Genomic DNA, 12,922 nt, shown 5'->3' with positions numbered 1-12,922 from the left:
GAAAAGGTATGTCAATGCTAAGGCCAGAGAGCGTTACCTGCAAAGCTGTGGTTTTCAAGGGCACAGTGCTTTGACGGGGGAGAAAAAAACAACAACCTTTGAAGTTGTCACGATGACTCACAAGATAAATGTTTATGGTGCGGGCAGGGGGGGGGGGGGGGGGCGGAAATGTTAGACCAATGCAATAAGCGCATGCGGTGCCGACAACAGTGACTAATAGTGAGTAAATTAGGTTTAGCCGAAGCAAGGCCCAGGTAAATGTTAACCAAAAAAGGTCATTCTGCACAATGAGAATAACCAAACATTGCTCACTTCCTATTGAACCAGCCGAAGGGGATTTCATGTTGGCCATTCAAACGCAGATCAACCAAAGAAAAATACCCCAACAGTTTGGATTGAGCGGCCTCTCTTGTTCTCTCCCCCTACCTTTTTCTTTTTTACCTTTCCATTTCTCATTGCCTCAACCAGGTGCCCTTTAATCTCTAGCAGGTGGCCTTTTAAAAGCCATAAGCCATCTTAATCACCTGCCAGAGAGAGAGAGAGAGAGAGGCAGAGGGACAGAGAGAAAGAGAGAAAGGGAGAGAGAGAGAGAGAGGGAAAGATAGAGAGAAAAAGACCCCACCCAACACCTTCAGGCAATTTGGAAAGCTGCCAGGTTATAAAACACACACAATCTATGCAAACAAATACATGCATATGTGGGGCCGCCTGGGACAGAATTCATACTTGGTCTTACACACACTATTATAATCTGGCATATACACCAGTATACTCATACACACACACTATTATACTCCTTTTACATGCATGTATGAGAGTGTATAGTAGTGTATGTGAGAGAGAATAGTAATGTGAAAGAGTATAGCAGCATGTGAGAGAGTATAGTAGTGTATCTGAGAGAGAATAGTAGTGTATGTGAGAGAGTAGAGTAGTGTATGTTAGAGAGTATAGTCGTTTATGCAAGAGAATATAGTAGTGCGTGTGAGAGAATAGTTGTTGATGCAAGAGACTATAGTAGTATGTGTGAGAGAGTATAGTGCTGTGTGTTTGAGAGTATAGTGGTGTGTGTGAGAGAGTTTGAATGAAACGGAAGTGAGTTTGAATGAAACGGAAGTGAGTTTGAATGAAAAGGAAGTGAGTTTGAATGAAACAGAAGAGAGTTTGAATGAAAAGGAAGTGAGTTTGAATGAAAAGGAAGTGAGTTTGAATGAAACGGAAATGAGTTTGAATGAAAAGGAAGTGAGTTTGAATGAAACGGAAGTGAGTTTGAATGAAACGGAAGAGAGTTTGAATGAAAAGGAAGTGAGATTAAATGAAAAGGAAGTGAGTTTGAATGAAACAGAAGTGAGTTTGAATGAAACGGAAGAGAGTTTGAATGAAACAGAAGTGAGTTTGAATGAAACAGAAGTGAGTTTGAATGAAACGGAAGAGAGTTTGAATGAAAAGGAAATGATTTTGATTCCTCAGTTTCTTATTGGTTGACAGAAGAGGCGGTATATCTGGCGCTCAGAATACTGCGGCGTCATTTCACTCATGAATCTCCACCGATGTTATGCTGGGTTCGCACCAAAAAAATAAATTGGTTGTGTGCGCCTCAGGATGATATCATGAATCTTCACGACTGCGTCGGGTTCTTGGACGTCTCTGGTCCTTCCACATCAATCTGAAGTCCAGATTGAACCACGACATGGAGGAGAAAGGGATTGTTGACCTTTGCGGACTCCCGGAGCTCCCCCGGCGAGAAGGTGCAGGAGGTCCCGCCGGTCCCCGGAGCCGAGCTCCCGGTCCCCGCCAGAGGAGCTCCGGGAGTCCGCAAACGGCAACAACTCAAATTAGATACCACCGCTAATAAACCGTTGGAACACACACAAGACCGGTAACCACAACAACGCCGGTAACCACAACAAATCCTGCGAAGCGGATCCCCGCGAGAGCTCCCCGCTAAGGCCCGCCCCCATCTCCCAAACCCTGTGACGCTAGAATATAATATTCTAAAGATATCTATAGATTATATCATCCTATATTATTTAGATATAGAGCTCCTGGACTCACGCCGGAGTTCCCGGAGGTTTCTAGATTAGAATATTTTATAGAACGGGTGATATTATGTATCCTAAACGACTGCAACGTTTTTTCTGACGTCTCTGGTACATAGAGAGCGGCCATGGTTGAGAATGAGAGGAAGCCTCTCTCAAACTCAGGCGGCCACGAGAACAAGCGACAAATTCATTTTTTGGTGCGAACGCAGCATAACAACATGGCTAGAGATTCAAGAGTGAAATGACAGCGCAGTATTTTGAGCGCCCGAAAGTACCCCCTCTTCTGTCAGCCAATCAGGAACTGAGGAATCAAACTCACTTCAGTTTCAGTCAAACTCTCTCACACACACTACTATACTCTCTCACACACAATACTATTCTCTCTCACACACACTACTATATTCTCTTGCATAATCAACTATACTCTATCACATACACTACTATACTCTCTCACATACATGACTATACTCTCGCACATACACTACTATTCTCTCTCACATACACTACTATACTTTAGTGTCTCACATACACTACTATACTTTACTACTATACACTCTCATACATACATTGTGGCAACCCGTCTCTGGCACAGCGCCCCTGGAGGCCAAGGGGGCAGGTTGTGGAGGCGGTGTACCACAGATTTTCATCAGATGGCGCCAGTAAGAGCATGGGTGCCAATCATTGAAATGCGGAGCACCTGAGGAGCAGGTGTGGAAGCATGCTTTAAAAGGCATGCTTCCACACTCATTGAGGGCTCCCCTGGTTCGCGTGTGCGGAGAGACCAGTCTCGTGGGTGATGTGATTCCACCCGGAGGAAAAAGACTGTGGATTCCTCCAAAGCTGAGTTTTGTTTGCTTTGATAGATATATAATTTATGTTTGAATAAAAGTGCCATTTTGGCTTTAAGTAAGCTCCAGTTCGTGTGCTGATTGGAAGGAGGCGGCTCACTCACCAAGCCGGGTTGCCACAACATGTAAAAGGAGTATAATAGTGTGTGTTATAGTGTTATATCGACTGATGTCGATATAAAACAAAGCCAGTGAACTCTAGACTCTATGCATATTCATTTCGATATTGAATCTACGCAGGAGCTTCACGAACAATAGCTGGTTTAAATGAAAATTGATATTTACAGGTCATAAAGCAGGATCATATATCCTGTTATTTTTTAGATCAAACGTTGGGATAAGGGGGATGTTCTCAAGTTGTGTGTGTGTGCGTGTGCGTGTGCATGTGTGTGTGCGCGCGCGGCAGCACTTCCAGGGGCTGATACATGAATGACAGGAATTGTGTTGTGTAATAACCGCCATGGATCAAGCAGGGTATCAGAATATAGAAGACAAATCTTTAAACACACCATCCTGCTTGCTGTGCACCTGAGCATCATATCCTCTCCTGCACAATGAAGGTACTAACAGGCCATCACTTTGACGGTCACTGGCTACAGAACCACAAACACACGCAGGATGCGACAATGCAGCCTGTATGACCTAGTGGGCACGGGTCCAATCCAGAGAGCCTCTGGAACAGTAGGACATCACGTGACACACATACCTTTACCCGGTCTATTTTAGACTCTCAAATCAACAATGTTGTACTGTAGAAGAGGGCTGAGGGCCGGAGGCGACACACACACACACACACACACACACACACACACACACACACACACACACACACACACACACACACACACACACACACACACACACACACACACACACACACACACACACACACACACTTCCAAGTATCACTTCTACTGTCAACATATGCCTCCATTCTAGGTACACAAAGTGGCCGTTAAAAAAATATGGATACCTCACTTTCCTTGTGTACTCCCGACCTAATACGAAGTTACACGTGATGTCTCACATAGACCTGGAGCTCTTTTAGAACTCAGCCGTGAACACCATGCCAATTCGTCGTCTTCCTTCACCCACAAAAGCATAGACCTCGTCATACGAGTGACTTGACAGAGATGATGGCCAGAGAACAATGAGATAACAAAGTTCAGTTGAGTTCACAGTTGAATTGTATAGTATCTAATGAATTTGCACTCCAATTTACACACCACAAAAATAAAGCCTGAATGAATTGTTTTAGACCAATGACAGTGATTATGGAAGTTTGCATAAGCTTTGGCAAGGACCTAACTACAGGTTGGCATGCTTGCAAAAACACAAATTTCCCTTCTTCCAAAAACACACATTCCCAAGAAACTTGGTTGTTATGTCTGGTGGTCTGTTTGTAGGGTGTGGGAGTGATTGGGTACAGTGTGTGTGTCTTTTTGTGTGTCTGTGTTTAACCATAATTTGGCTCTGTTCCACCTGTAGATATGGCCTGCATAGAGACTCATGCTTATCAGGTTGGACAGACAAATGGACTACTAGTTGATACACACCTCCATAGGCTGGTGAGTCCTCAACACAATCCAATAGATAAACACATTAAAACTACAACCTCAAGACCAATTTGACTCGAATAACCAAAAAAATAAATAAAATAAAATATGTCCCTCATGCCAGCACAGTTGGCATCAGGTCCATTATTAGCTAGTTTGTGTCTGCGCGTGTGCGTGTGTCTGTGTGTGGTACGTTAGACCACAAACTGACAAATATATATCAAGAAATACAATCCACTGGTGTGTGTGTGTGTCTATGTGTGTGCTGCAACCACAGCAAGCAGTCCCTGTCGTAACTGTAATAGTTTGACAAGACAACTGAAACCCAACTGCTCATGGCTCACAATGCATCTGCCAGGTGTCAACGGATAATAATCTAATATAATACTGTAAAAAATGTACTTGCATGTTAGACATACATTTCAGAAGTGACAAAGATCATTACGTTTATTTTTTGTTGTGTCATTGACAATGCAATGCAACGCAATTCACTGAACGTCGCGGTTATTATGTTTCTAGGAAATCGCCTTGGTGTGAAACGCCATATTCGTAAAAGGTGAAAAGTGCTAACCATGTAAGTAGCCTACAATGCCGACAACCCTTTTCATCACACCAAACGTACATAATTATTACGTTTAGTAATTGGACCCAGGCATGTTTATTCTTGTACAAAGCTTGAACACACCTTCTTGTTCACAACAGTACAGTTTGTATATGTGGACTTGTCAGCTTTCTTAAACACAACAATCAGACAAAAGGAGCAGAATGCAAGAAAAACTGTTGCAACAGAGCAACCATAGAATGAGTCAAACACACAAAATTTAAAAAAACCTCTAAACTGTGAGATGATAGGAACATATTCTAAACACAACTCTGCAAAGCAAAAAAGGGATTTCCACGTCTAGTTCTAATTTCCCTTGGCATTGTGCAAGTATGTGTCACAATGGCATAGCATGTTCATACCAGTAGGACATGAAAAGGGTTGAGATGAGTCGCACAGGCAGAAACATCACGCTAACAACACCTAATCAATTTGCTGAAGATCTCTTGGAAAAACAGAGGCCGTGGACCACAGCAAGCTTTTTGGCTCGTGGTTACGTCACTTTAGAGGTGTTTGCATAACCGCAAAGGTGTTTGTAAGCGTGGGAAGTGTTCATAATGACGGTGAGGGAGAGAAGGGTTCAGGGTGCTTTGAATGAAGTCTTAATTGTGGTATTAAAACAATGCTGGGTGTGGTTGTGAGAGCGCACTGCTGCGAGGGTGGAAGGTTTGGTGTTTCCTGAGGCTTTGTGTTCTGTATCACCACTGTACTTATTTTCTGAGCATAAACCAGGTTTACTGCAGCTCTTGCGTCTATTTTGAAATGACAACATTCTAGCCAATTTCCTCCACAGATTTCTCCGCATTATCGAAACGTTTGAGCTCTGGATGGATTTCTACTTCAAATCATTCTGAGCAGAAGGCCAATGGCTTCAGCTTGAGAATAATTATCCCTACCTCATCCCCACCTTCGATCAGAGCATCGAGCCACTAGCTAGCTGGTTTTGAGCCATGGCTCTGAATCTTTGAGTCGTTTGTATATAAAAACGGGGTTTGACCCTAGGGCGCACCCCAGGTGACTTCAGAGCCCGCCCGCCCCTCACCTTCTCCTGAACATCTCGGCGAAGATGCAGCCGACGCTCCACAGGTCCACCGGCGTGGCGTAGCTGGACTGGAGCAGCACCTCTGGAGCCCGGTACCACAGTGTCACAACCTAGTGCACACACATACACACAACGAGGCTATTGTCAGAAAAAGCAATCGGCTAAATGCTTAAATGTATACACACACACAATATATATACACTGTATATAGGCTAACATTTTGCCGATTCACACACACCCAACACGGCATCAGGGTTACATAACATGTGAAGTCATATCTGGCAGTGCAGGTCTCTGTGCTCCTTGTCTGGACTGCCCACATCACACAGTCTTTCCACAGCAACCCACCAGGGAAAATACACTGTGTGTGTGTGTGTGTGTGTGTGTGTGTGTGTGTGTGTGTGTGTGTGTGTGTGTGTGTGTGTGTGTGTGTGTGTGTGTGTGTGTGTGTGTGTGTGTGTGTGTGTGTGTGTCATCATTAATACAACCATTTGTATACAATGGGACCAGCAGATGTATATCAAACGACCTCAGATGTTAAGCTGTGACGCTTGACTCATAGCACAGCAGCTTTACCACGTAATCCCCTATAATAACACTCCATGGGAACCCATTCTGAAGTGTCAGGCTAGCATACATAGAAGATCTTTCTTTTCTTTTTTTTCTGCATCCAACTGAAATAAAAGAGCGGCCATTTTGTGCCATGTTCTGGCTTTCCAAATGCGTCTCCTTGTCCGGCCTGGAGCGCGGCGCCTTGTAGCTCGTAGCAGGAAAAGCTGCCGCATTGTTAGTGCCGTTACAGCGGGGGGAGAGGGCCTGCAGACACAACTCAGTGACCCTTAGCGAAAGAGTGGAATGGTTCCAGGTGCTTTCCCAAACGCTCTCAATCTTTTTTCCTACAGCTTTGGACACAGCAGCCCCCCTATCTCCCCCCCACACACACACACACACACCAGATCACACACCACATACACACACACACACACGGCGAACAAGGGCCCTGGCATCTTGGGAGTCAGACGGTGATATTGGTGAAAGGGGTCATGAGGGGTCACTCTGTTTGACCCGTTTGGATTGAGCCGTTGACGTTGGTTATTCGTATCAGATGCATCAGAAGGAAACATAGGAGTGACGTTATTTTGGGCGAAAGGAATTAAAAAGTAAAATTGGTTTATTTTAGTTTCATGGGACGTACTTGAAACGGATTCAAGTCGTTAACCCAGACTCAGGACTCTGAGCTTACCCTGAATGAAATGCGGAGGCGAATATTTGAGGAGATGGCAAAACGTACAGATGTGCGGTGCGTTCTTGCCTATGGCAAAGTAGAGGAAATTGAGGATGATTGGAGGTATTGGATCTCGTCATGTGACTAGAAATGAAACGCACATGATGCATTTCTAAAAGGGAAACAGACTTGGCAGTGATGACATCAATGACAGCGACTTTATCAGCAACGAAACTTGCTGTGTTGGTCAGTCTGTGCGGGTGACCTCAAAACAATAACCGGAAGAGTTTGAGTTTAGGCAGCAAGTGCATTGATGGTTTTCCATTGGAAACCCAGACTTTCAATAGGACTTGCTCTCATTTCCCCAATTTGAGGCCAGAAAGATATGGCCTTTTAACCATAGTTAACTCAGGTCAACAAAAACGTAAGTGAAACGATGTCCTGCCGAGGGAATTGCATCACAGTGCATGAAGAATTCGCACTTTGCTGCATCTTATTTCTCGCGCTGCAAAAAATAGTACACCCACGCATGCACGCAACCTTCGAGGAAAAGCCACAGAGCATCCGTCCCCAGCCGCGCAGTGTATCTGATGAACCTGGCCACAGATGTCATCAAATACGTACATTGAAGCCACACACACACACACACACACGTCACAAGCCCAGTGAGGACGTAGTTTCCATTCTGACGTGCCCTGCAGACCTGCTTACATGAAGGACATTCAAGTCATTCTTTGTATATTTGGTTGAGGCTGCGATTATTCATTATTGCTTTAACGCGGCAGGCCATGCATCCAACACACTAACCTACAAGCAAATATAAGGCCTGGGTCTTGTGGTGTCCAGGATGACCTACCCTAACATGTCTGACTCAACAAAAGTACATGGTAGGCAAACCTGCGCACACTTGATCTCATTATATGTATTTACACATAAGACATGCCTCATAATGAGTGTCTAAGTAGCACATCGACGGTCTGCCCCCCAAATCTCTCTCCCTTCACCGTCTCGTAACCTTGTTCGACCCTCGCTGGAAAACATATACTTTTAAAGTTCTTCTCGTTTGACCTATTTCTCATGCTGGGAAACATGTCTAAATGCAGTAAAGGCTTAGTTTGTCGTAGCCTGTAACATCCACAACTGTATATCCTTAATGCATACACACACACACACACACACACACCTGAAGGTGAGTTCAAGTCTGTGAAACTAAATAGCTGACCCCTGTTGCTTGGTGGATCAGGCTGTTAACCCAGGTCTCCGTTTACCCCGGGGATTAGAAGTAAATTGAAATACAAGGAATATTTTCTAATTAAAATGCTGCTCTTTTCCTCTTCCGCTTCTCCTCACCATATTTGACCACTTCTTCCTCTCTCTCCACATTTGTCATCAGATTTAGTGTCTGCTTCCTCTTATCACCATTCAGTCTTGTCTTTTGGATTGTCAGGGTCAAGCAATGAAAAAAAAGAAAAAAAAGACATTCGCACAAAAGCCTAGAAGAACCTGGCAAAGACAGCTGTGTAGAGCGTGCACTTTAACTGCACATGCACCGCCTGGGATCTCCTGGCCAGTCTGTCAGGTGTGTCCATCGTCTGTCTGTCTGTCTCTTCCACTTAGTAACGGAGGGAGGCAAAGTTAGCTAAAGAATCCTGAGCGTGCACGCGCGCACGCGCGCGCGCACGCACGCACGCACGCACGCACGCACGCACGCACGCACGCACACGCACGCACACGCACACACACACACACAAGAGCAACTGAGCAAGAGAGTGAGGCTGACTCCAGATTAAAGGACAACATTCTGAGCATTCCTTTCTGCTGAGAACATCCACCCTCCGCCTCCACCCCCGCACCACCCCCGGCTGATCTGCTCTCTCTCCCTCTCCCCCTCTCTCCCTCTCTCTCTCTCCCTCTCCCTCTCTCCTGTTTTGCTCCACTAGAACCCCGGCAACCCCCAGAGGAAATACTTGCCCCCCCCCCCCCCCTCCCAGACCCCCTGTTCTGGACCTCCAGACCCGTCCTGACCCGCAACATCCGGACCACAGATATGCAGCCAGCATGTACAGCCACCAATGACAGAGCCCTGTGTGTGTGTGTGTGTGACTGTATGTGGGCGCTGTGCGTTGCTGCACAGGAATTGTCGGTCTAGAGTGCGCATGTGTCCATGATCTCACGCATGTGTGCAAGGAACCCACGACCAGACAGGAAGTGAATGAAGAGTGTGTGTGTGTGTGTGTGTGTGTGTGTGTGTGTGTGTGTGTGTGTGTGTGTGCGTCATCACGGTGACCCTGTGTGATGTGGAGGGTTGAGGGAGGGAGGACTGCCGGGCCCTAGGCGAGTAGGGGCCGCGATGGGCTTGGCCAGGAGCCCGTGTTTACATTCCCCGTCTCTGAGGAAGCCCAGGATGAAAGAGGCCCTCCGCACAACACACACACACACACACACACACACACACACACACACACACACACACACACACACACACACACACACACACACACACACACACACACACACACACACACACACACACACACACACACACACACACACTTTGGATCCACAAGTGAAACGTTGTCAAGAAGGCCTTTGACCCAATGAATTTTCTCCTAAATGGAGGAATTGCTCTGACCTCCTACAATTCACAGATTTGGCACAAAAATGACCTCCTAGATTAACAACAACATTCTTCCCCTGAGAGAGAGGTGTCCAGTGTTTACCTGTGTTCACAGGTAGATCCTGACTCGTCGGCTAACATGAACAGCCCCTGACTTAACTCAACGTTGCGCGACAAACCCGCCGAATCTAAAGGAAACCTAAATTTCAACAAAGTCAACGTTGGCGGCGTATGGAGACGAGGAGAGCGGATGTCGGGCACTCCGTGTGGAGCTACGCCGTCCGCCTCGGCGTCCCCATCGAGGCCACAGTGTTGTGTCTCCAGACGGGCCCCTGGCTCTGCGGCTCCGGCAGCCTTACTGTAAACACTATTATTTCACCTCTCCCTCCCACCCTCCTTTCTTTCTTCCATTCGCTCGTTTTACAGAGAGAACAATCTAGTCTCAAACAATGCCCCGCGTCATGGCCGAGGAAGGAAGAGACTAGAGCGAGGAAAGAGAAAAAAAATTGAAAATAGAAAAAGGCCCGGGTGGGGGGGGGGGGGGGGGGGTGGGGGGGGGGGGGGTAAGGGGAGTCGAGGAGAGGGGTCTGGGGAGAGCGAGAGGAGGGGGCGTGTTGAGATGATAGAACAAGAGAGGCTGAGATAAAGAGACATAGATAAAGAGGCAGAGAGAGAGAGAGAGAGACAGAGAGACAGTGACAGAGAGAGAGAGAGACAGAGAGACAGAGAGACAGTGACAGTGACAGAGAGAGAGAGAGAGAGAGAGAGAAGGACAGAGTCAGAGAGTCTGAGAGAGAGAGACAGAGACAGACGGAGACGGAGAGGCCGAGACGTAGAAGCAACCAAACCACCAGACGAGTAAGAAAACTGCAAGGGCAGCAGCGGCGGCGCGAACTGTGAAAGACGAAGAAGAAGAAGAAGGAAAAAAGAAATGGGGCACCACAACGGTTGCCAGAGTATGCACAGCGTACAGGAATGCGGCATGGGGCCCTGGGCGAGTGAAACAAAGACAGCACAGTCAGTGGCCCTCTCTCCCCAGTGCTACCACATCCGCACATCATTAGCTGGAAAATTTTTCATATATGCTGTAACTTTTTCTTTCACCCCCCCCCCTCCTATTCCTTCTGCTGGTACACATAGGAAAGCCTTTAATATCCAGATGCGGTCATGTATGCGCGGGTGTGTGTATGCGTGTAAGAGTGTGTATGTGTGTGCGTGCGCGTGTGTACATTCACTGACCAACCGGTCCCCCCCCCCCCCCCCCCCTCCCCACCTGGACGGTACCCATGCAGCCCTGGACCATTAGGGCGGACCAAGGAGCTGGGGGGTTGGGCAGAGGGGGCGCGTCCATAGGGCCAACGTCAGGGTGGCGTTCTGTGTTCTGGGTTCTCCTTCTGCTTCACGCCCCCCATTGAACACAGTCGGGGTGTTAGGTGTTACACAGGAAATGCTAAATAAGTCCTGCATTGTGTGCATGTGTGTGCTTTCTGCCGGCCGGCATCTATGCATTCAGGTGTATCATTTGTGTGTGTGCGTGCTGTTTGCTTATGTGAAAGTGGGGGCAGGCCTACTTTCGGCAGCCGGCTGCAGTCAAAGCATAGAGGGAGGGTTTTTTCTTTTCCTCCTTTTTTCCCATGCGGAGCCGTTTAAGGAGATATCTAAACAATCCCAGAGCCCAACACACGTGCTCCCTTCTCTGGGCCCTGAGCTTTCCTTTTCCTCTCCCTGCCTGCCTGCTTGTCTCTCTATGCTTGTCTGTGTGTGTGTGTGTGTGTGTGTGTGTGTGTGTGTGTGTGTGTGTGTGTGTGTGTGTGTGTGTGTGTGTGTGTGTGTGTGTGTGTGTGTGTGTGTGTGTGTGTGTGTGTGTGTGTGTGTGTGTGTGTGTGTGTGTGTGTGTTTCCAGAGTGGAAGCACATTGTCTGGCGTGGCACAAAGGACTAGATTCAGCCAAACTGCACATCTTCAACACTGGGCGCAGGAATCCCTACGCTTCAAAGAGTGGTTTCTTCTTCAGGGCTGAAGTCCGTCACAGTGCATCCCATGGTGGGCTGCTGACGCGAGCATGCGCCATCGACATGACTGCATGAGGGAGATAAGGGAAGAAACGTTTTATAAAGGTACAAATTAGGAGGCGACGGGAGAGTGTGCGTGGAAATGATCCACGCCAGGAAAAATGACTCGCTAAAGATAGAGTACTTGAGCTCCGCTCCTTGCCCGATCAAATGAAAGATCCAAGAGGAAACGCCTGCAAAAGGTATGGCACGTGAAGGTGAAGAAGAAGATCCACCCCAAGGTTCACAGGACCACCGCCGAGTCGAGCATGGCCAGATAGAAGCGTTTCACTTGAAGCAAATTGATTATGATGGCACCAATGTCAATTATAGCTTTAATGTCTGTATGTGTTATATCGCTTACAATATATTAAGTAGGCTTATGCAAAATGTATTATATGTCTCTGAAGTATTATAGGTAGTATACGTCTATAAATATCTATAATAAGTATCTCTTTAATCATCATTGCAGATAAAATTGTGCGGGTTCCATTTGTGCGAAACAAAACTAACATTTTAGCTAGAGGTCAAACTGAGGTTCTTTGATGACGTCTTGAAGTACCGCGGGAACATGGGAGAAAATCTATCCAACGTTACTTGATAAAATTGCTGCAAGTAACATACATTAGGTGAAAATTGACCATGAGAGAATTCGATGTCCCGAGAGAGAGAGAGAGAGAGAGAGAGAGAGAGAGAGAGAGAGAGAGAGAGAGAGAGAGAGAGAGAGAGAGAGAGAGAGAGAGAGAGAGAGAGAGAGAGAGAGAGAGAGAGAGAGAGAGAGAGAGAGAGAGAGAGAGAGAGAGAGAGAGAGAGAGAGAGAGAGAGAGAGAGAAATGGTCATGAAGTACAATTTGGCTGTTGTTAATATACCTAGGCGGAACTCCCGTCGTTAGTCTATTTGGGGGTAACACTGTCTTAGCTTGGTGGCTGGCATCGCAGCACA

General features: G+C 46.7%; 1 protein-coding gene across 1 annotated transcript in view; it reads right to left on the bottom strand.

Moving 5' to 3' along the window:
• cdk6 (cyclin dependent kinase 6) overlaps positions 1 to 12,922 on the bottom strand; it is a 32,793-nt gene that overhangs the window by 7,166 nt on the left and 12,705 nt on the right. Inside the window, exon 3 of the mRNA XM_060043648.1 lies at positions 6,087 to 6,196. Coding sequence (XP_059899631.1) covers positions 6,087 to 6,196 — 110 coding nt within the window. The remainder of the gene's footprint in view (positions 1 to 6,086; positions 6,197 to 12,922) is intronic.

Source organism: Gadus macrocephalus, chromosome 22 (assembly GCF_031168955.1).
Source record: "Gadus macrocephalus chromosome 22, ASM3116895v1".
NCBI classification, from domain to species: Eukaryota; Metazoa; Chordata; class Actinopteri; order Gadiformes; family Gadidae; genus Gadus; species Gadus macrocephalus.
The sequence above is the reverse complement of the archived record's forward strand: the minus strand, read 5'-3'. Positions and strand labels throughout refer to the sequence as shown.